Source organism: Peromyscus californicus, unplaced genomic scaffold (genome assembly GCF_007827085.1).
Source record: "Peromyscus californicus insignis strain IS unplaced genomic scaffold, ASM782708v3 Scaffold_19__1_contigs__length_69161282, whole genome shotgun sequence".
NCBI classification, from domain to species: Eukaryota; Metazoa; Chordata; class Mammalia; order Rodentia; family Cricetidae; genus Peromyscus; species Peromyscus californicus.
This window is the reverse complement of record NW_026294491.1, coordinates 17,190,179-17,212,813: the sequence shown is the minus strand read 5'-3', so window position 1 is coordinate 17,212,813 and position 22,635 is coordinate 17,190,179. Positions and strand designations below refer to the sequence as shown.

General features: G+C 44.9%; 1 protein-coding gene and 1 long non-coding RNA gene across 24 annotated transcripts in view; one reads left to right on the top strand and one right to left on the bottom strand.

Annotated features, from left to right (window-relative positions):
* Ank3 (ankyrin 3) overlaps nucleotides 1-22,635 on the top strand; it is a 483,262-nt gene that overhangs the window by 307,667 nt on the left and 152,960 nt on the right. For all 23 annotated transcript variants that reach the window (XM_052744761.1, XM_052744755.1, XM_052744757.1 and 20 more), the window contains 2 exons: nucleotides 16,219-16,317; nucleotides 19,648-19,845. In XM_052744761.1, coding sequence (XP_052600721.1) covers nucleotides 16,219-16,317; nucleotides 19,648-19,845 — 297 coding nt within the window. The remainder of the gene's footprint in view (nucleotides 1-16,218; nucleotides 16,318-19,647; nucleotides 19,846-22,635) is intronic.
* On the bottom strand, nucleotides 12,448-18,202 carry LOC128114621 (uncharacterized). Its single transcript, XR_008219834.1, has 2 exons — nucleotides 17,742-18,202; nucleotides 12,448-15,032 (listed from the first exon to the last, which is right to left on the bottom strand). It is a non-coding gene; the product is annotated as an uncharacterized LOC128114621 (long non-coding RNA).

Here is a 22,635-nt window from a genome sequence, read left to right as displayed (position 1 = left end):
GATCAGAATATACTGTATTGGGAGGAGGGAGGGGGAAGAACTGACAAATGAACTAAAAGTCTTAGCTTTAAAAAAATAAATCCCAAACCAAGGCTTTTCTTTTTCCGAGTTTCACGTGTTTATTGCAAGATCTGGACCAGAGACAGTCGAATAAAAACAGCGTCGTCATTTGTCTACTAAAGCCTTTCAGATGGGCTCCCTGCCTTGTAATCCTAGCCTAGGCCCCACTTTCAAGAATCCTTCTCTCCATGTATCTAAACCCAGCCTGGCAAACTAACCATATTCCTGTCCTGCTTTGATCTACTGCTTTACCTTACTATTAGTGACGTTTATTCACTCAAATAATAAGTGACCACTGAGTATCTGCTCAGCTCAGAGAAGTGGCAAGAGAGCAAAATAGACAACGGCGCTTTTCCTAACACCATGAGGCCATGGGCTCATTTGTTTTCTGTACTCTGTGTCTAATCCAGCCCAGCCTGGGTGGTTAGTAGACTGACGTACTGACAGTTGAACCTGGAAGGAACAGCTGTATCCTACAAGAAACAATCGTAGTAGAGAGAGAGAGATGAAGAATGAGAAAGGGTACCCCTGAAGGACCTTCTCAGTAGAGAACAATGGCATTGGATCTTACCAAAAGTTGACTTTTCCACATTCCAATAAGAAATTGTCAGCATGCCAAGAGAGTCAGAGCCATCGCTGTCAACCACAGTGTCTCTGCTAAGCCTGAGCTGCAGGACAGAGTTGCAGAGGACAGTGGAGGGGCATTGATTGCTCTTGCCATTGGGTCAGAGGGGGTTGCGGGATCATTTATGGGTGCCAGGCATCTGTGAGAGGGGGAAATCAAGAGAGTAGGAAACACACAGAGGATGATCATGACAGTGCCTGGCCATTCTCTCTCTCTCTCTCTCTCTCTCTCTCTCTCTCTCTCTCTCTCTCTCTCTCTCTCTCTCTCGATGCAGTCTTTGGTCACAAAAAAAGGATAAATTGTTTTTCATTTTGCATCCTATTCAAACCCATAGGGAGTTCAGATAGAGGGGCAATCTGTTTTCTCATTGCTGAGACCAAATATTGGACAAGAAGCAGCTGCATGGAGGAAGAGTTGTGGTGCTATATTGTGTACCCTAACAAACTTGTCTGAAGATCAGAGAAACAGAACAACCAGTCACTAGTTCTTACCTCTACGAAATCCTCAGCCGAATGAGAGTGACTTCCTGTTTTCTCATGCCTTATATACCTTTCTCTGCCCAGACATCACTTCCTGGGATTAAAGGCATGTGCCACCACTGCCTGGCTCTGTTTCCAGTGTGGCCTTGAACTCACAGAGATCCAGACAGATCTCTACCTCCCAGTGATAGGATTAAGGGTGTGTGCTACCACTGCCTGACCTCTATGTCTAATCTTGTGGCTGGCTCTGTCCTCTGATCCCCAGACAAGCTTTAATGGGGTACACAATATATCACCACAAAGAGTTCATTTAGATTTGAGGGGATACAACCCCAAGTTGTATCATAGCAGGGAATGCATGATTGTGGTGGCTCCATTGTGTGAGGGAGGGTATGTGACTGAGACTTCACACTTCCTCTGACCTTGAAAGCACAGGAAGCTGAGTGTGGTCAGGAAATGGGATGGTACCCCAAAACTTCAATTCCTCTCCCAGTGACCCACTTCCTTAAGGGAGGCTCCTCCTCTTCCTAAAGGTTCCCCAACCTTCCCAAACAGTACCACTCCCTGGGGACCAAGGATTGGAACACATGAGCCCCGGGGGACATTGTACATTCAAACAACAATGAGGGATGCAGAGTGTCACTCACAGGAAGGACCTGGAGACAAACGTCAGAGTTCTGATGAACATCAGCAACTGAACTAAGTGACATGGGGACAGCATGGTAGGCAGCTTATTTCTGTGCCCCTGGCCTTCTGGCTTCTGTCAATAAAGGAGAACCCCCTCATTACTACTTGTTCAGTGTTAACTCAGATGTGCATGCCTTCAGTTCTGTTGAGAAGACGTGTGGATATGTAGGAGGAGCTAGAGCAGTGGTTCTCAACCTTCCTAATACGGATAGGAAATAAAATCTTATGCCTACCAGAAGAGTCACCAAAATGGGTCATAAATCCATTGCTGCTGATAAAAATGACAATGACGGACCGAGGAGCTAGAGCAGTGGTTCTCAACCTCCCTGATGCTGCGACCCTTTAGTACAGTTCCTCACATTGCGGTGACCCCCAATCATAAAATTATTTTCATTGCTACTTCATAACTGTAATTTTGCTACTGTAATTTACATCATAATGAAAATATCTGATACGCAGGAGATATGATGTGTGACGACTCCCCGCCCCCCAAAGTGTCACAGCCCACTGGTTGAGAACAACTGACTAGGAGGACTCAGGATAGAAAAGCATGTCTTGCTTTCTTGTTTTCCACTATTGAATGGGTTGAGGGACAGCTCTAGTTCTGTGCAGACCAAACTCCTGCCTAGAAGATTGGAAGGCAGTGAAGTATACCCCGCCAAATTTTTGAGCTACATGGCATTCTCCACATCAATCCTTTCCAATCGTGACCTTCCTACACCCTCCTTTCTTACAAAGTACAGACAGTAACCTTCCTCATTATCCTATACACTTCTCAGCAAGAAGAGCTGTAGAGCTGGGCAGTGGTGGCGCACACCTTTAATCCCAGCTCTCAGAAGGCAGAGGCAGGCGGATCTCTGTGAGTTCGAGTGCAGCCTGGTTGACAGAGCAAGATCCAGGAAAGTCGAAAAGCTACACAAAGAAACCCTGTCTTGAAAAAAAAAAAAAAGAGAGCTGTAGATATTGTAACTTGTAACTTTAATAATTAGGGCTGGGGATGTTGACTCAGTGGGTAGAGCCCTTCTCACACAAGTGTGAGGACCAGAGTTCAGATCCCCAGTCCCCACGTAAATTCCAGATCGACATAGCAGCTCTCCTGTAATTCCAGAATGTGAAGGCAGAGGCAGGGAACCTTAGCATATGCTCACTAACTACACTCACCAAATCCATGACCTCTGGGTTCAACTGAGAAACCCTGCCTCAGTGTAAAAGATGAAGAGTGATCTAAGAATACCCTAAGCATCAACCTTTCCCTCCACAACACACATACACACATACCCCCACACACATGAACCCCCATACACACTCACACATGAACAGTAATTAGGGCTGAAATATAATTCAATGATAGAACTGTTGCCCAGCACATGGAAGGCTCTGGATTCAATCTCCAGCACTGTAGGGATATAAAAAGAAAATTCCAGATCGACATAGCAGCTCTCCTGTAAGAAGATTCAATATGCTGGAGTTTAGGAGGACCTGGTATTCCAGAGTCTTTAGGTCTCTGTTTATTTGATTGCAAGAAAGCTTTTCCCACATCTCCAGTGCCATCATGCTGAACTGATATCGCCTGGTCTGCGGGCTCATTCTATCTCTCGCCAACATGGCAACATCGCATACAGAGTGCTTCTGTGATGGTGGTGGGAGTGTGTGTGTGTGGGGGGGGGGGGTGAGCACTCACCAAGGCAGCATTTTAGACCCAGTCTCCATGCAGCTCTTGATTCAAGGGCTTTATGACAGTTGCTATTTTCCAACAAGATCTTCACGGCTTTGTTTCTTTAAAGCCTAAGATGCTTTGCTGGGGACCACCTGCTGTTCTCTGCACTGAACTCTCGCTCTCTCCCAGGCTAACACGAATGTTTGGTACTTGTTGAGGGAAGACACTCTGTGACAGATGGTCTCATACCATTTTTAGTTCTTTTGCGTCAGTTCCCAGCCCAGTCAGAAACTCAATATAGTCCTTATTCTAGAACAGTTCTAAATGTTGAGTTCCCTCTCTTCACTAACTTCTTACCATTTCATAATAAGGCCGAGCTGAGCGGTGGTGGTGCAGGCTTTTAATCCCAGCACTCAGGAGGCAGAGGCAGGTGGATCTCTGAGTTCAAGGCCAGCCTGGTCTGCGTAGTAAGTTCCAGGACAGCCAGGGCTACACAGAGAAACCCTGTTTCAAAAAGCAAAAATGAAAAATCGTAAGGCTGCAGGCTTGCGTCCCCTGATGCAATGTGTTGGAGGCTCTGAAAGCAGTGTTGGTCCCTGGAATGCTGGCTCTAAGCCTGTAAGCCTGCCCTGCCCGTCCAGCCTCCCTAGCAAGGCGCCCAGCACCAGATCCTCACACACCCCATTGTGCAGCATTGCACACAGAGCCACGCCTTTACAGGGAGGACACACACATCCGTCTCAGTAACCATAGCACTTTGCATACACTGTACAGTCAAAAAGTACTCGCCAGAACTGAAATTTGACTCCTAATATTACATTGTCAAAAGGCCTTCTCAGACTTGCCTGGGGACTGGTCCTTCAGTGATGGGTCCAATTCTCATGTAAGAATGAGAAGATATTTCTGCACAGAGAGATTGGGAGGAGGGGTGTCTTGATATTTCCTAACCTACTACCCTGAGATGTCTGCCAGAGAACCTTATATATTTACCCTACACTCCACCCCCCACCCCTAGAACATAACTGGTTGTATTTCTCAGTTTAAAACTAAGAAAAAGAAAGCCAAATTCCTGCTTTCCTGTACACTTTCAGGAGTGTGGTTGTCCTTGTTAAAAACAAATTCTTGCCAGAAGCAAAGTCATAGAACAGCCTCTCTTAGAGAAGAGATTTTTAAAATACAACTTCCTCTTCAGAGTTCGGATGGTTGACACAAACATTGGGCAGCAAAAAGTTCCTAGATTTACACATGAATCAGGACTAACTGAAAGTATTTCTTCATGCCATACAGAATGTACTGATGGCTTTCATTTTCTGTTCACAAATATTGGGAACTTAGCCCAGTGCGATGATGCACACCTCTAATCTCAGCACTTGGAAAGAAGAGAGAGGAGGGTCAGAAGTTCAAGGTCAGTGAGTTCCGGTCAGACTGGGCTACATGAGACACCACCACCACCACCACCTCCTCATCACAACAGACAAGGAACAGCAACAAAAACCCAAATATTGGTGAGAGCTGGACATATGTCTCAGTGGTTAAGAACGCATGCTGTTCTTGCAGAAGACCCTAGTTCATTCCCAGCTTCAATATGGCGGCTCTCAACTACGTACAACTTCAGTTCCAAGGGAGTAAACACCCTCTCCTAATCAATGTGGGGACCAGCCCACACATGTCGTATATATGTGCAGGCAGACAAAACACTCATATGCATATAATAAATCTTAAGAAGTATGAAACCTTGGGAACATTTGTTTAAATTCAGAGATGTAGCCTGGCAGGGAACAGAGTTGAGTTCCAAGAAAGGCACAAAGCTACACAGAGAAGCCCAGTCTCCAAAAAACCAATAAATAAATAAATAAATAAATAAATAAATTCGTTCAGAAACGTAATGATGAAAGGTCAATAAATAAATAAATAAATAAATTCGTTCAGAAACGTAATGATGAAAGGTCCTGGGGCCTTCACTTGGGAGGAAAGAATTCCACAGCTGCAGAAGAGGCCACAGGAGACAGGGGATTCCTTTTCTTTCTCCTGACATTTTGATGCCACACTGGAAAGACCATTTGCTTTACTCAAGAGGGAATCCAATGTCATGGGTATATATCATGTGCCTGGTTCTCCAGAAGAATCTAAAGAGCCAGCTCAGGCCAGTTACTGTTTTAGCTCATTGCTGTTCATTCACAGGTCTGGGCACTCCACTTGACCCACTTATCCACGTCTGTTTCCCCTCGTGTATCTTGTCGACATCGATGTCCAACTTCTTTGAAGTAATTCAAACCAGTTAGACTCCGAAGTACTCCCCAGTCATCTACTATAATCATCTTGATTGCGCCACTTTTCTTAAAACAAAGTTACAGCAAACAAATAATCCACTGTTGGATTTCATGCTGAGCCCTAATGTGAATTTAAACATATAGCATTCTCTTGAGAAGTATTTGTACATATCAAATGTCTAATTTTTTGAAATTTATAATCATACATAACATTCTCCTCTTCCCAAGTCAGCACTTAACAAATCAATTCATTGTGAGATTTATAATATGTGAAAATCATGTCCTATTTATAACCCCCAAATAAACCCAAATAGTATAAATGGAATTACATACAGAATTCTCATATATGAAGTTAGGTATATATAATATTACTTCAACACATGACATTCATAAGATTATTAGTGCTATGTAACACAATGATACTTAGATCATGGTCATGTAGAATATATCTTATAATCTCTAGGGGAGTCTCTACCTACAACCCCTGTTCCAAGGGAATGAACACCCTCTTCCAGTCAATGTGGGCACTAGCCCACACATGTTGTATATATGTGTGTGCAGGTAAAACATGAAAAGATTTAGCTAAAAAAGCCATGGGAGAAGACTAAAGAGAGAGAGAAAGAATATAGAGATGACTGATAGGTAGATAATGATGGATGGACAGATGGACTGATGAGCATATTTATGGCTTAGCATTCCAAATAACACTCAACCTAAATCCAGACAAGAGACACAACACCCACAAAAACAGGGTAGAAACACAAATTATGTAGGGTGTTGTGTTCTCTCTGACACACGTGCTGTAGCATGTGTGTGAGGTCAGAGAACAAGTGCACCTTTACATGTTGGGACATCTCACCAGCCCAAGTTTTCATGTCAAGCAAATTAATGAACAGCATGTCAATAAGGAAGAGAATTCAGAGTCTCTGTGTCCATATATAAATGGCAAAAATGAATTCTTGATTAGAAGCAAATACTGGATGCTTGTGCTAATATTTGACGTAGTAAAAGAAACCCGGTGTTTCAGAGGCAAGTCTGCGCATGAACTCTCATTGCAACCCTTGGCTTCTTGTGTGACCTTGGATAGTTACATCAAGGCCCTGGAACAGCTTTCTGGTCTATAAATAGTACACCTAATGCCTTTCCCATGGAGCAGTTGTCAAAATAAGACCCCAAGTATAAAGTTCCTGTAACAGAGGACATTAAAAATGGCACTCAGTTTTCTCTTGGATTAACTCTACAACTGCCTAACATTTAAATATGGGTCAGACAAATTTTGAGTGGGTGGAAATTCCAGCAGAAGATGGGGTTTTCTGTTAAACGCTGGTCGCTAGTCATTGGTTTGTCTCAACTGCCGTCCTGACTCTCAGGGGCACTACTGCATATTACTTTACTGTTTTCCATTCTTTCAAGATCACATTCTATTTTATATTCACAGTATCCCACAAAGTTCTCGTGGCCTGGCTTCCTTCTCCATCTCTAGAATGAGGGGTTTTTGCTTAGGATGGAAAGAAAGAGACGAACCTAGAAGACACAAACTAAAATAAACATGCTACTTCTAGAAAAGCCTCTCCCAGTCATGAGTGTGTGTCCCTCTTGTCTTGAGTTTCAGAAGATTCCAGATAGCAAGGATCTGTTCCGTGTAATATGCTACAGTGTGACACCCTACTGTCCCCAGCTTTCTGGTCCAGGTTCTGTTCTGTACTCCTCACAAACGTCAGACTGAAGGAAGGTCTTTTTAGCCTTTGTGTAGATAGGGTTTGGCTCTCTGGCTAACAGAAGAGAGCATTCTGTTCAGCCAGCAGCACACAGTTCTCACCTCACTAATAAGATTACTGTCACAGAAATGAAATACAAGCCCTAGACCAGCCAGTATGGGCAATTCAAAAGTCTGCCCAAGGGAAACCCATTCATTATGTTAGTGCTTTAAAAAATCTAGGGGATTGGAAAGAAAATTGCCAACCTCTTGCAGTTCCATTTCCCTCCCATAATGTCGTCATGGCAACTCAGCATCCCTCTCGATCCTCTCTAGTCAACTACATACATTGTGGTATTGAAGCAGGCTCCCTCACCTCCCCCAAAATTGCCTTTGCCAAGAAATTTTCAGCTGGGAGTTAATGTTATATAAGGTTGAGGAACAGCTTTTTTTGGTCTAGGACCTGTTCATTGTAAGTGACATTATACATGCATTGTAAGTTTGCATGGGGTTGGTAACAAAAAAAAAATTTTGTTAGGTTTCAAAAAAAAAAAAAAAAACCCAAACAACATTTGTGTAATTTGAGAGACAGTAATATGCCTGTCAGTATTACGTTGCCAAGCACAATATCCATAAAAAGCTCTTTTATAAGCTTGCAATATCCTGATTTACAAGAAAGGAAAATCTTATTAGAGCAAATTCTGAGAGTTAAGGGATTGAGGCATGCTCAATCTAATTGCCGTTGACAAACAGCTCACTCTCGTGAGAATTTCAGGGTTTAGCATTTGCTTTTTTTTCTGGGTTTTTTTGTTTGTTTGTTTGTTTTTAGAGATGAGATATTTCAGTAGTGCTCTGGCAATAGATACAGTGAGTTCAAAACAAGAAAGACAACAGGACCTGCAAGAAGGCTCAGCAGGTAGAGGGGCTTGCTGCCAAGTCCAGCAACCTGTGCTTGGTCCCCAGGACCCACATAGTAAGAGGAAATTGACCTCTGAAGTTGTCTTCTGACCTCCACACATCTGCCATGACACAAGCATGCATGCACACACAAATAAATGAATAAATGAAAAGTGTAAAAAGATTTTTTTACTAAAAGAAACTACAACAGGATTTTTCTTTTTAATCATTGAACTAGAAAATACTTGTTTTAAGATTAGCTCAAGGTTTGGGGATATAGCTCAGTTGGTAGAATGCTTGCCTAGCATTTTTGAAGCCCTAAGTTTGATCCCCAGCATCAGATGAATGGGGCATAGTGACATGATAATCCCAGTACTGAGACTGGGGAGATAAGAATATTAGAAGTTCAAGGTCATTCCTCTTGGCCTCATTCCAAATTAGAAGCCAGGCTGTGCTACCCAATACTCCATCTCAAAAACAAACAACCAACCTTCAAAAGTCGTTCACCCACTCTGTTAATTAACTTAGTAATTGTTTTTCCTTTTGTTTTTCTGATATAGGACCTTACTATGTAGTCCAGGATAGCCTCAAACTGGAATTGTAATTCAGGCCTCCCCCCCTGCTTCAGTCTCCCTGGCGTAACAAGCAGAGGGTCCCATCATTCCTTATTAGATTCAGATACCCCTTCATCATTTAAGTTATCTTTATGATTAGAGGAGGCTAGACCATTGTTGAAGAAAAAAAATTATTTATGAAACTTATCAGAGAATATTAAGGCAGGGACTGGAGAGAGGCTCAGTGGCTAAGAGCACTTGTTGCTCTTCCAGAGGACCCATGCTTGATTCCCAGTACCCATAACCACCTGAATCTACAGGTACAGGGGACCTGACATTCTCTTCTGGCCTCCATGAATACCTGCACACATGTAGCACACACACACACACACACACACACACACACACACGCTCACACATGTAACAACAATAAAAAAAAAAAGCCTTTAAAAAGTTGATGAGGTAAGCAGACTTTTCTACTACAAAGTCTCACCGCACAGCCCCAAGGCAAGAGAGACCCCAAATCACATCGGAATATAACAAGGAAAGCGAAGGTGTAAAAGTGGAGCAGAGCTCGGAAAATTACTAAGAGGGAGCGTCGTGGGATAGAGGGATTGCGGCCAAAGTGACATGACAGAATCATTTCTGCAGGTAGACTTGGTTCCTAAGATGGTGGTGGGGATAAGGGATTGGATCACTCACGGGCTGGGTCGTCTCTCTAAGCTGACCTCGCAAGGTTCCCATACCAAAGGAAGCAGAGATGAGCAGCAGAAGCCCCAAAGTTAGGACCCCGAGAGGAGTCAGCTGTAGGGGCAAGTACAAGGTACCCATGGCCCCAGGGAGGTGCAGAAAGGAAGACAAAAATGTTGGAGGGCACGAAAGTTACGTGTAGTTTTTGGAGAGCCTTCGAAGATAAGCTCTAGTGAAGTGGTTCTCAACATGTGGGTTGTGACTCCTTCGGGTCTGCATTTTAGATATTGACATTACGATTCATAACAGTAGCCGAAGGACAGTTGTGAAGTGGCGATGAAAATAAGTGTGGGTGGGTTCTGATGATGTAGCAGGAAGCTGGGTTCGGTCACTAGCAGTGGGTAAGCAGTTAGGGTGGTGCACACCTGTACTGTGATCCCAGCACTCTGAAGGTAAAGACAGGAGCATTCAGGGTTCAGGATCATCCTAGGGCTATACAGTGAGTTTGAGGAAGGCCTGGCCAACATAAAATGCTGTCTCAAGGAAGGAAGAGAGGCGGGGAGACAGGGAGGAGAGACAGAGAGACAGAGAGACAGAGACAGAGAGATGCTGGGAGCTGCAGATATATAAAGCAGGAATTCAGCTGACAGTGGCAAAAGCTATTACCTGGAAGAGTCAAGAACTCTTCCAGAGGATAAAGCCAAAACTCAAGGAGTCTTGGTGATAGTGGCTTCTGAATGTATTAGCTGTTTCCTGCAGCAAATCTCTTGTGTGCTACTGTAGCTTTCCTGTTTGATTCTTTTCCCAACAACTTTTAACAGTGTGGTTGATCATCCATTGGGCACAATTTCCCCTATACTATTGGGGTGTTTGGATAACATCCCCCAACTGTGTGGACAACAATCACACAGTTAAGACTCCTTTTTAATCAGGCTTTTGTTCCTTTTTTAGCATTAGACTCAGAAGTCTGCCTTTCTGTAATTATCTCCATTAGCACATATCCAGCTAGGGCCATCTCCAGACAAAAGCATTTTATCTGAGATATTCTAGAACATCTAAGGACAGACTGAAGATAAGGTAAATATCCTGCTAGTTTCCTGAAATAAGGTAAATATCCATACTGAGACAACCGCCAAGGCCAGGCAGATATTAGGTACAAAGCTTTGTTTCTTGTACAAATTAAGTTTAAGCTCTTTCTTCCATAGCCCAAATGGTATCTCTAGTTCTAAAAGATTTCCCCTTTAACATACCAGGTGCATCAAGCTGTGCTGAAGGATACCTAGCTACCGAGTACACTTCCCTCACCCTGCCAGAAAATGGCACAGCTGACATAAGCTGAGACAGATACAGTGCCAAAAGAAAAAAAGGCAGTTTTAGTTTACTCATGACTTATAGTGACTTATAGACTCCTAACATTTTACCTAACCACTTCTAAGAATATAGTTTGAGCACATAAATTCCCTCTTCACCAATTTCAGCCCTTAGTTGACCCCACCTCCTTTAATCAACCCTTTTTGGGGGTTATAAATGAAACTGACAATCTTATCACCTTTCTTTTATGACCCTGAAAGCCTCTCATTGCATTGTCAAAGTATTACTGCTTGTTAGTGTCTATATACCAGTACCCCCACAGCTCTGGTGGAATTTGACTGAGAAGAATAAAGTATGGACCAAAGAGCTCAGTGTACTTAGATTCATTCGACATTCCTCAGATTAATTCTTTGCTGCTGGTAGCATCTCTTCTGGAACTCTGGGAGAATTCCTCTCAGGGCAGGTACCTGGGGGAGATTTCAATACCTGGCACCTGAACAGGGACATGAACCTTGGACCCTCAGACCACCAAGGCTCCTTGAGTTTTGGCTTTATCCTCTGGAAGAGTTCTTGACTCTTCCAGGTAATAGCTTTTGCCACTGTCAGCTGAATTCTACTTCATATTTCTGTGGCTTGCAGCAGAGAAAGAGAGGGAGAGGGAGAGGGAGAGGGAGAGGGAGAGGGAGAGGGAGAGGAGAGGGAGAGGGAGAGGGAGAGGGAGAGGGAGAGGGAGAGGGAGAGGGAGAGGGAGAGGAGGGAGAGGGAGAGGGAGAGGGAGAGGGAGAGGGAGAGGGAGAGGGAGAGGGAGAGGGAGAGGAGAGAGAGAGAGAGAGAGAGAGAGAGAGAGAGAGAGAGAGAGAGAGAGAGAGAGAGAGAGAGAGAGAGATTAAACAGCAAGGATTTGGGTCCTAGAATAAGTGTCTCTCAAAAGAGTACTTATGGTGGGGCAGGGGCGGGCAGAAGTATGTTCACTGCACAAGGGGAGGATACAGAGAAAGCTAGGGTGAAGCCAAGATAGATGTTAAAAGACCTGGAATGCCACCCTGAAGAATTACCTCAATTTTGTGCCTGTGTGTGTTGGTATATGCGGGAGTGTGCTCCTGTGTGGAGGCCAGTGGATGGTTTTTGGAGAGCCTTGTCGAGTATGATCCTCCATTAGTCTCCATCATGTTCTCTTGAGATGGGGTCTCTCCCTGAACTCAATGCTTACTGATTTTAGACTAGGCTGCAGGCCCGGGCGTCTTCTTCACCCACATCCCAACATGCCTTCCTCACCAGCAGTAGTGTTGAGGCAATAGGCGTGAGTGCCTGTGACCAGTTTTTTTTATGTGGGTGCTGGGTATCCGAACTAAGGTCCTCACACTTGCTCACCAGTACTCTTACTCACTGAGCCTCCTCCCCAGCACCACCCTGAAGAATTTATACTTCACAGAGAAGTGAATGGTAGTTATCGCAATCCCTCCTAAGCAGAGATCTGTGCTGGGAAAGGTAAGCTGCCATGGAGCTTTAAAGCCAAAGAAGTTCAAAGTTCGTGCTGTTTATTTTATTCTTGTCCAAAAGATATAAAGTATAGTGAATGAGTGCTAATTTTCCATACCCTTTCTGACTGAATCAAGTAGGGCTTTTGGCGTGTACATACTTTAAGTCTTCCGAGGAGCTGGGCAACCTCAGTGTCCTTGATTATAAAAACTGGGCCGCTCGCTATCATACCTTAACTCACGGATCTGGTTTCCACTGACCTACCAATGTCCCCGAAGCTCCACCCGCCCCACCTGTACAGCTGGCCTCCATGACAGGCTGCCCAGCTTCCTTGTGGGGTGACTCTCCTGCTGGGACTCTCCTTGAAGAGTCAAGTGATTTGAAAAGTGCCAGATCACATTTGGAGCTGATGTGAAGAAGCCGTATTAAAAGCATTACAAGGACTCTCCTGTCGGTTGCTCTTGAAGTTCAGGGGAACTGATGAATCTGACCTTGGAATCAGCTGACTGTACCGTTGAAGCAAAGTGATTGGGCAAACAGAGGCTGCAACAGTGGCCGCAACAGTGGCCGGAGCCTGGCTCTTCCCACTGAGAATCTTCGAATCCTTTGTCCGTCAGCTCCACTTCTTTGCAGTAGACAGCAGAGATCCAAGCGTTAGACTGTAGCAGAAAGAAGGGTGACAGAGATTGAAAATCTGAGCTTGGGGACTTGGTCCTCATTGCCCCTTGGTTATCGAGCCTCAGTCATCACTAATAACCCGAGCTTGCCCTGGCAAATGCCTTGTAGTGCTGGGGATAAACCCAGGGCCTCACGGCTGCCGGGCTCAGGGCCTGAGCTGTGCCCACATCCCTCTGGCCTCATTCTGAATTCAACCTGTGCATCCTTAGGAGAGTAATCTTTAAACCTCTTTAAACCATGAGGGTTTAATTTTTTTAATTAATTATTTTGGGTGTGTATATGATATACATGTGGGTGTTCATGTCACAGTGCATGTATCAGAGGATAATTCTGTGGAGTCAATTATCTCCTCCCACCCATGCATGGGTTCTAGGGATTGAACTCACATCTCCGGGTTTACGTGGCAAGTACCTTTACTCACTGTACCATCACTCTGGCCCTCCCTAGAGTTTTCATTTTCTCAGCGTAGATTATATTTTCCTTGTAGGAATGATTATGAGAATAAAGTTACGTGGTTTCTTCAGAACAATCTACAGAGATGGGAAAAGTCTACATAGAGATGAATTGTACTTGACTGTAAGGCAAAAATACTGGCTTCCTGAAGTCTGAAAAACTTTCAAACTGTTTCAGAATAAAAAGTTATTTTTTAAGATAGACTTTAAAAAAAAAAATGACCACAAGCCAGGTGGTGGCGGCACATGCCTTTAATTCCAGCACTCAGAAGCAGAGGCAGGTGGATCTCTGTGAATTTGAGGCCAGCCTGGTCTACAAAGTGAGTTCCAGGACAGCCAGGGCTGGTTACACAGAAAAACCCTGTCTCAAAAAACCAAAACCAAACCAAACGAATGAACATCGATGCCACTTAGAGTTGTAGTCGTTTATACATATGGCGGTACCTGCTTGCTTGTACATCCCAGTAATCAGCCTTACTTCTCAGAGCTGCCCAGCCAGTCAGAAAACGAATCCAGCATGCTGAATCAACCACTGGTGTATTGGTAGACACAATTATCTTTAGGTGGGTGGGTTTTATTGTCACACTGGAGAGCACAGAAGCCAGCTTGTCTCTGAAAACTTCTCCAGGAGACTGGGGACACTGGGACAGCTTTAGCTGAGTGACTTTCTACTCACCCAGCTCCCTGCTGAGTCTCCATTCCTAATTATCCTTAGCAGCTGGTCCTTGTCTGTGAGAATTGAAGGAAGGTCCACAGGTCCAGGGGTGCAAAGCTCTGAGAGGGGAGGGATGAAGGGAAGATGATGGTGTGCCAGTGTCCTGTTGAGAGCTGTGTAACTCACACGGATGGGAAATAAATTCTTATGCCTACCAGAAGAGTCGCCAAAATGGGTCATAAATCCATTGCTGCTGATAAAAATGACAATGACGGACCGAGGAGCTAGAGCAGTGGTTCTCAACCTTCCTATGCTGCGGACCCTTTAATACAGTTCTTCAGGGTGTGACCCCTAAGCCTAAAATTATTTTTATTGCTACTTCATAACTGTAATTTTGCTAGTATTATGAATCTTAATGTCAATATCTGTGTTTTCAGATGGTCTTAGGGGACCCGTGAAAGGGTGATTTGACCCCCAAAGAGCCGTGACCCAAAGGTTGAGAACTGCTGAGCTAGAGGGACAGCTCAGCAGCTAAGAAAAGGACCCACCTTTGAGTCCCAGCACACACGTTGGAGGGCTCACAACCTCCTGTAACTCCGCTTCCAGGAACTACGACATCCTCTGCTGGCCTCCAAGAGCACCCATACACACATGGCGAACACTCACACAGACACATAAATAAAAATAAAATAAACCGTGAAAAACAAAAAAGAAAAAGGAACCCATGAAACAAACAATTTGGACTCAAATATTGAGTGTGCTTAGATGTGCATTCCGAAAACTTGCTCGGCGGCAGCTGTTGCAAATCAGTCTACTCCAAAAACAAGATTTATCACCACCATCTGTAGAAGCAAAAATTAGAGATGGATTTTATAGTCTGCAGCCTGTCTCCTAACAATGCCACACTTAGCAGCGATATATGAACTGATCGTGAGGACACACAATTCATTAAAAAGGATTTTTAACAAACCATTTAATAGTCACAACATTATTAGTATGGGGGGGGGGGGGTTTCTGTATTTTCATCCGTCATGTTTGAACAGTTGAATTAATCATCTTAATCAGATCTATTTTGATATTCAGAGGCTGTGTTCTCAAAAAGAAAATCAATGAAGCTATCTTAAAATTAAGTTTACATATGTTCATGCTAGAGGATATGATATAGTGATTAGTACACACTCCAGGAAATTACATCAAGAAAAAGTGTCCAGGGAGTGGGGTGCACAGGTATCTCAGAGGAAGGCTGAACAGCATAAAATTCCTCTTATGCACCCTCTTCAAATGTTTAGGTTCTGGGGGGATACTCAGTTGGCAGAGCCTCTGCTGTGCAAATTTGGGGACCTGATTCCAATCCCCAGAACCCACGGAAAACACAGGACTTACACTTGTAATCCCTGCCATGGGAAGGTGGAAATAGTCCAATCTCTGGGTGTAGCTAGAGTTTTCCTGCCTGGCCCACAGTCAGGGCAAATCTCTCTCACCTGCCAGTCCCACAGCCTCTCAGACCCGACCAAGTAAACCCAGAGACTTATATTGATTACAAACTGTATGGCCGTGGCAGGCTTCTTGCTAACTGTTCTTACAGCTTAAATTAATCCACTTCTATAAATCTATACCTTGCCACATGGCTCGTGGCTTACCGGCATCTTCACATGCTGTTTGTCATCATGGCGGCTGGCAGTGTCTCTCTGACTCAGACTTCCACTTCCCAGCTTTATTCTCCTCCTCCCCCCTTGTCCCGCCTATACTTCCTGCCTAGCCAATGGCCAATCAGTGTTTTATTTATTGACCAATCAGAGCAACACATTTGCCATACAGAACATCCCACAGCATCTGGGGCTTAAATTTACAAAAGTGAAGTCTCAGTTTTAAAATAGAAAATGAGTGTATGGAATCCACGGGCTAATTCTTGATACCCCTGGCCTACAGCATCCTAGATGGTTTATACCGTGACGGGTCATAAACAATACACTGCATCTCTGAGGCGTCCTCGAGGACATTAACGTGGTGTTTGCCTTTGTTCCACAGGACGGTCTGACGCCGCTGCACTGTGGGGCAAGAAGTGGCCACGAGCAGGTGGTAGAGATGTTGCTTGACAGGGCCGCGCCCATCCTTTCAAAAACCAAGGTAAGGTCTGCAGTTTCTGAACAGTACTGTACTCGGATCTGATTCTTTTTACCTGAGCCTTTGGAATGGGAGGAAAGCATGGGTACAGTAACTATTAAATAGAACCTAAGTTCGTCTGATTTTTAGAGGAGCTCGAAATCAGTTTGGGGTCTGGGGAAATGGCTCAGAGGACAAAGGCTTGCTCTGCCATCATGAGGACTATGCTTCAGGTCACCAGCACCCACGGAAAGGCTATATAAGCCAGTCAGTCAGGTGTGGGGGCCACCTGCCATCCCAGCATTCAAGAGGGCAGAGACAGAAAAACCTCCCTGCAAGCTTGCTAGCTAGACTAGCCAGAACTGGTATGAAGTGGGTTCAGCAAGAGACCCTCTCTCCATAAACCAAGTGGAAGGTGATTGATTGAGGCAGACGATCCACAGCCGACTCCAGGCATCTGCACGCATGCACGAGGGCATACACACCTACACACATGCAAACACACACACACATACACATGCAAAATACGTTTAGGCTTATGAAGCCTTTCTGTATAATGTGTTCTACAGCAAAGCCATTTTTTCGCTTGTTATTTTTGGTCTGTTATGCTTACTACTTCATGTTACACAATGAGACTTTCAGAGCTTGGCTGACTGCTGCTTTAAACAGACTCAAAGATCTACTTTCTGGCTGGGTTTGGAGTCTTTTTCTACACCCCCACCCCCACCCCAGTTTATTTCTTGAGAGTTTACAGGCTGGGGCTGGGGGATTCAGCTTAATGGTAAAGCCTTTGCCTGTCGTATACTGGGTCCTCAGTTCCATGCACATTAAAAACATTAAAATTCTGTTTACACACACACACACACACACACACACACACACACATACATACACACACACACACACACACACACACACACACACACACACACACATACACACACACACTGTGTGGGATTTGACCAGTAAGCCTACCTGCCCTTTTTTATTCCCAGCAGTCTACTGGAACCCTCCTGTCACCTCACAAAACCAAATGCACACCTCTCTCCCTGTTTCCGTGTTTAGCAATCACGAGGGCAACTTGAAACTGGTCGTAGAAAGGAACCCACCCACCCTAGTCTTTGGGGCCTGGGATGCGTTGAGAGCTCCGTTGTTTTAGAGGGCTGGCTGCTAAGCCTTGGTCAGCATGTCCATGTGCAGGTGTGTGCATGCTCAGGATCCCTCAGTGAGAAAAGCTGGTCACTGAGGCTAGGCTAGCAAGCAAGCTTTGGGGAGCCTCTTGTCTGTCCTAGCCCTGCGATGCCAGACAGACGCATGCTGCCATGCCTGGCTCTTTATGTGGCTTCCAGGGGATCGAACTCAGAGCCTCAGCATGGTGCAGCAAGCATTTGGCCAACTGTGCCATCTCCCTGACCCACCAAAGAGACCTTTTTGACTGTCTGGCCTACCTGTGCTCACCAGGTCTTTAAGTCAGTATCATCTGAGCAGGCTTCCTTTTCCTGCTGGCACTCTTTACACTGTTTAGAAAGAGCCTCTCTGGTGCAGTTGGCACATCCTTGCTGTCCGGGCTGGTCCTTCCTACATCAGTTGCCAATCCATACAAGCTCCTGTCGACAGGCCTCAGGCTGGTCTGATTTGGGCACTCCTACAATTGAGACTTGCAGCTCGGGAGACTCTAGGTATGTCGAGTCGATGGTTAAATCTCACGGGGATAGAGCCCTCTGTCTGTTTTCAACGCTGCTTCCCACTCAGTCTTCAGAAAGTCACGTGTTCTCTCCGGTTTGTTTACTCAGCCCTCCCTCTAAGACGACAGAAAACAGACAGCAGAGGAGGGTTTGGCAGCCGTGAGGGAGTACAGATGTCTGTGGGTGGCAGTGTCAGATGGGAAATGTCCCAGCCCTGGGCGACACCTTTAGTGTCTACTTGGGTTCAGAATGTTGGAGGGGAATACTTTAGGCCAGAACATCCTAATTCCCCGGTAGTGGCCCAAGAATTTGAAGTCATATCAATATTTATTGAGCTTTTTTTTTTTTTTTTTTTTTTTTTTTTTTTGGTTTTTTCGAGACAGGGTTTCTCTGTGTAGCTTTGCGCCTTTCCTGGAACTCGCTTTGGAGACCAGGCTGGCCTCGAACTCACAGAGATCCGCCTGTCTCTGCCTCCCGAGTGCTGGGATTAAAGGCGTGTGCCACCACCGCCCGGCTGAGCTTTTTTTTTTTTTTTTTTTTTTTTAATCTGCAGAACTCTCTGCTAGGCAGTTTGGGAAAATATTATCATACATTTCTTGCCTGTAAGGAGTAGTGTGGGGATGGCTAAGTGATTTCACATTGCTTTGTCTTGGAGTTTTTCATAAATGCAATAAATGCAGAGTTAATGACTGATCTCGGAGAATTCAGATGTACCTGGTTCCCCAGGGATGCTTACCACATCTTTAAAAACTATTGATAACTTATTTTTTTAACTGTATTTGCTGTTATGAGAGAAGAATGGGTTTGTTTGGCTTAGTTAATGTGCTAAATTATATTGTTAGTAGTTTTAGACCTCCTCATGGTAAATGGGCCTGCTGAAAAGCTCCCAGGCTGGCCTACTTCACTTCCCTACTCACCAGAAGCTTTATAGACTTGATATTGACCTAACCTGCCTTGCTTCACTTTCTTTGGAAAAACATCCACTGGAGAGTGAATGGCATTCAGACATTTTTCCCTTTGGTTCTGTGGACTGAACCTAAGGCCGCCTCTCTTCATTTCTTCTTGAAATAAATCTTCAACGTCTTCACCCAGCACGTGACTGTGACTAAAGCCAAGTTGGTTTAAGCTGAGGTCGCATTGCTGGGCCTGTGGTCAGTGGCCTCCTTTTACTCACTGTTGACACACGGTGGCACCAGATTGCTAGAAATGGATGAGGGTTTCCCTGCTGCCCTGTGAGAGGAAATGAGGTATCTTGAGCGCTGTACTTTCCTAGACATCTGCAAGGGTAAAACCAATAATAAACCTGTGGCTGCTAATGAGATCTCCCTTTGATTGACTGATTGATTCATTGATTGATTGATTGATTGATTGATTGATTGATTTGTAGTTTCAAAGAATAAGAAATCCTACTAAGAATGCAGTGACTTTCTGGACTCCAGTACAATCCGTATAAGTTTTAAATTGGGGGAAGAAATTACCCTTGACAGTTTGTTTTTCATTGATGTGAGAAAGGGAAGATTTTTCAAAGCAGGTGCCATCCAAAACAATTGTCAAGCCCTGTTAAAACTGAAGAATTAGAGTTTTAAACATGTTCATGTTTGTTCTGTATTTGGCTCCTTTGAGTTAAAAAGGCAAAACAACTGAGTCCTCTTTTCCTCATGTGTTCCAGAATGGACTGTCTCCATTGCACATGGCCACACAAGGAGACCATTTAAACTGCGTCCAACTCCTCCTGCAGCACAATGTGCCCGTGGACGATGTCACCAACGACTACCTGACGGCCCTCCACGTGGCGGCCCACTGTGGCCATTACAAAGTTGCCAAGGTTCTTTTGGATAAGAAAGCTAACCCCAACGCCAAAGCCCTGGTGAGTTGTCCAGCCGTCCAGCCCGAGTGCCTCTCTGAGGGCACGTGGCGCCTCGCATGTGGAGGGATTGCCCTTCCAGAGACAGAGATAAGACAGTGCCTGGAATCGGTGTACTTGTTTGTCTTTGCAAATGTCCTTGAGAGTGGGCAGAGCCTCCTGTGCCGATGAGAACAAAGCCAACAGCTCTTCAGGCTTTCCCTTGTGTTCCTGACTCGTGTTCCTCACTCGTGAAAGCCTGACGCTACACAGTTGCAAAATGACTGACATGACCAGCTTCATCTCGCATGGAAAAGTCACTAGTCCCTGAGTTAGACTTTGAGCAATTTTCTTGTTGCTTTTCTGACACATAAAATCTTGAAGCAAACCAGGCATGACAGCTTAAACCTCTTATCCCAGCACTTGTAAGGCTGAGGCAGGAGGATTACTGTGAGTTCAAAACCAGCCTGATTTATAGAGTGAGACTTTGTCTTTGGGGGAAATATATATATAAAAAATAGCAGAAGAGATCTGAGTTCGAGGCCAGCCAGGTCTATATAGTAAGTTCCAGGCCAGCAAGAGCTACACAGTGAGACCCTGTCTTAAAAATAATAATAATATAGCCGGGCGGTGGTGGCGCACGCCTTTAATCCCAGCACTTGGGAGGTAGAAGCAGGCGGATCTTTGTGAGTTCAAGGCCAGCCTGGTCTACAGAGCGAGATCCAGGAAAGGCGCAAAGCTACACAGAGAAACCCTGTCTCGAAAAACCAAAAAAAAAAAAATAATAATAATAATAATAATAATAATAATAATAATAATAATATTTGTCTAAGAATTTGTGAGCTGAAATAGTGTTAACCTTCGATTTTTCTCGATAAGACAATGTTGTTGTTAAAATAATCCTTAGTAAGGTGTTGGTATTTCATTCAGAATAAGCACTTTGCGCTCAGGGAAAGGATGAAAATGCCCAGCTTTAGAGAAACCATTGATTTACTGGTAATTTTGAGGTAAAGGTTGTAACTGCATCTGGCTAACCCTTGCAGGCAGATTTCTGCTTCCCTCCAACGCTGTATTGTCCTTCAGAGCTCTAGAGACTCTGGCCTCTGCCCTTCAGGTGCCTGAAATTCAGGGTAGGGAGGGGGAGTGGGAATTCCATACACAGCAGGCAGCTCCTTTGTATTATAATCTCAACCACCTCGGGAGCTGTTTGACCTGCCTGGTGTGTCAAAAGCCTCTGCATTCTGAGAAGGGAGGAGAGCCCTGAGTGACCATGACTCACTCATTTTTCCATATGAGAAAAAAAAAGGGGGGGCCTTAAAGCAGGGCGTGTGCCTCTCTCTCATTTTCCTATGACTAAACTTTTCCCAACAGAGGGGCATTGTAGACAGTTACCCTGGGATGAACTGTGGCCAAAGAAATGGTCCCAGGAATCTCCGTGGAGGCACCTGCTGTGGCTTTGACCTCAGCCTGTCTGGCGGACTTTGGCATTGTACACTTCCCTACCAACAGCTGAAATGAGTGGCCCTGTCTCAGCTGTTGGGCAGAACAGTCTGGTGGGTAATTGGTTTAGAAGCCAATCCTTTTATGAGATGAAACATTCGAGCAAATGAGCTAAGTATTATTGAGTCATCTAAGTCCTGGTGTCTTTAGAGTGAGCTTGTGCTCAAGTTTTGTCTTGTTTTTCAAGACAGGGTCTCTCTACATGGCCCTGGCTATCCTGCAGCTCACCCTGTAGACCATGTTGGCTTCAAACTCAGAAATCCCCCTGTCTCTGCCTCCTGAGTGCTGGGATTAAAGGCTGCACCACCGCAGACCAGCCTTGTGCTTGAGTCTTAAGGCAGCAGAGTAAATGAAACTCTAGCGCTTGTAAATAGCAATGTCCTGTCACCCAGGGAACAAGTCAGAACAGGCGCTGTCGAAGCCTGGCTGTGCAAACAAACTTCTGCTCATTGTGCTGGTGTTTTTCCGAGCTCGTTTTGTATTTGTACTGAGGCAGAAGAGGGAACATTAGCTCCATAACTCAATAGAAGAATAGGAAGTGCTCAGTGAACCTACCCTGGTCCCTAGCTACTGAGTCTCAGGAGGTCCAACTTCAGATCTAACGCTTGTGGGGTCCAGGTAAGAGGCAGGACACTAATGTCTCTCTCGAAGACAAATCCATCCTCCCAGATTATGTGATTTTGATGGTCCAAGTTTACAGATCTGGGCAGTGGTGATTTTTGTAAGGCTTGGGATTCTTGGAGAGTTGCCCACAGGCAGGAAGAGAGTGGACACTTGAGAGTCATAGTAAAGTCATATGAAGGACTAACTGGCTAGAGTGAGGTCAGGCCGTTTAGGTGTGGCACAGGCATTTAAAAACACACACACACACACACACACACACACACACACACACACACACACACCCGCTGCCGCCAAAAGAAAAGAGCAAAAAAAAAGGACATTAGCTAGTGTGATGGCACATGGCTAAAATCCCAACCAGAAGAAGAAAGCAGGAGGGCTGGAGAGATGGTTCAGTGGTTAAGAATGCTAGCTGCTCTTCCAGAGGACTCAGGTTCAATTCCCAGCACCCACACAGCAGCTTAGAACTGTTTGTAGCTCCAGTTCCAGGGGACCTCCTCTGGCCTCCACAGGGCATTGTGTGCACCCGGTACACAAACGTACATGCGGCACCCATACACATAACATAATAATGTAAAAATGAGAACAATCAGAAGACATAGGTCTGAGTCTAGCCTGGCCTACCTACATCATGAGACTCTGAGTCAAGAATCCAACTAAGGGGCTGGAGAGATGGCTCAGTGGTTAAGAGCA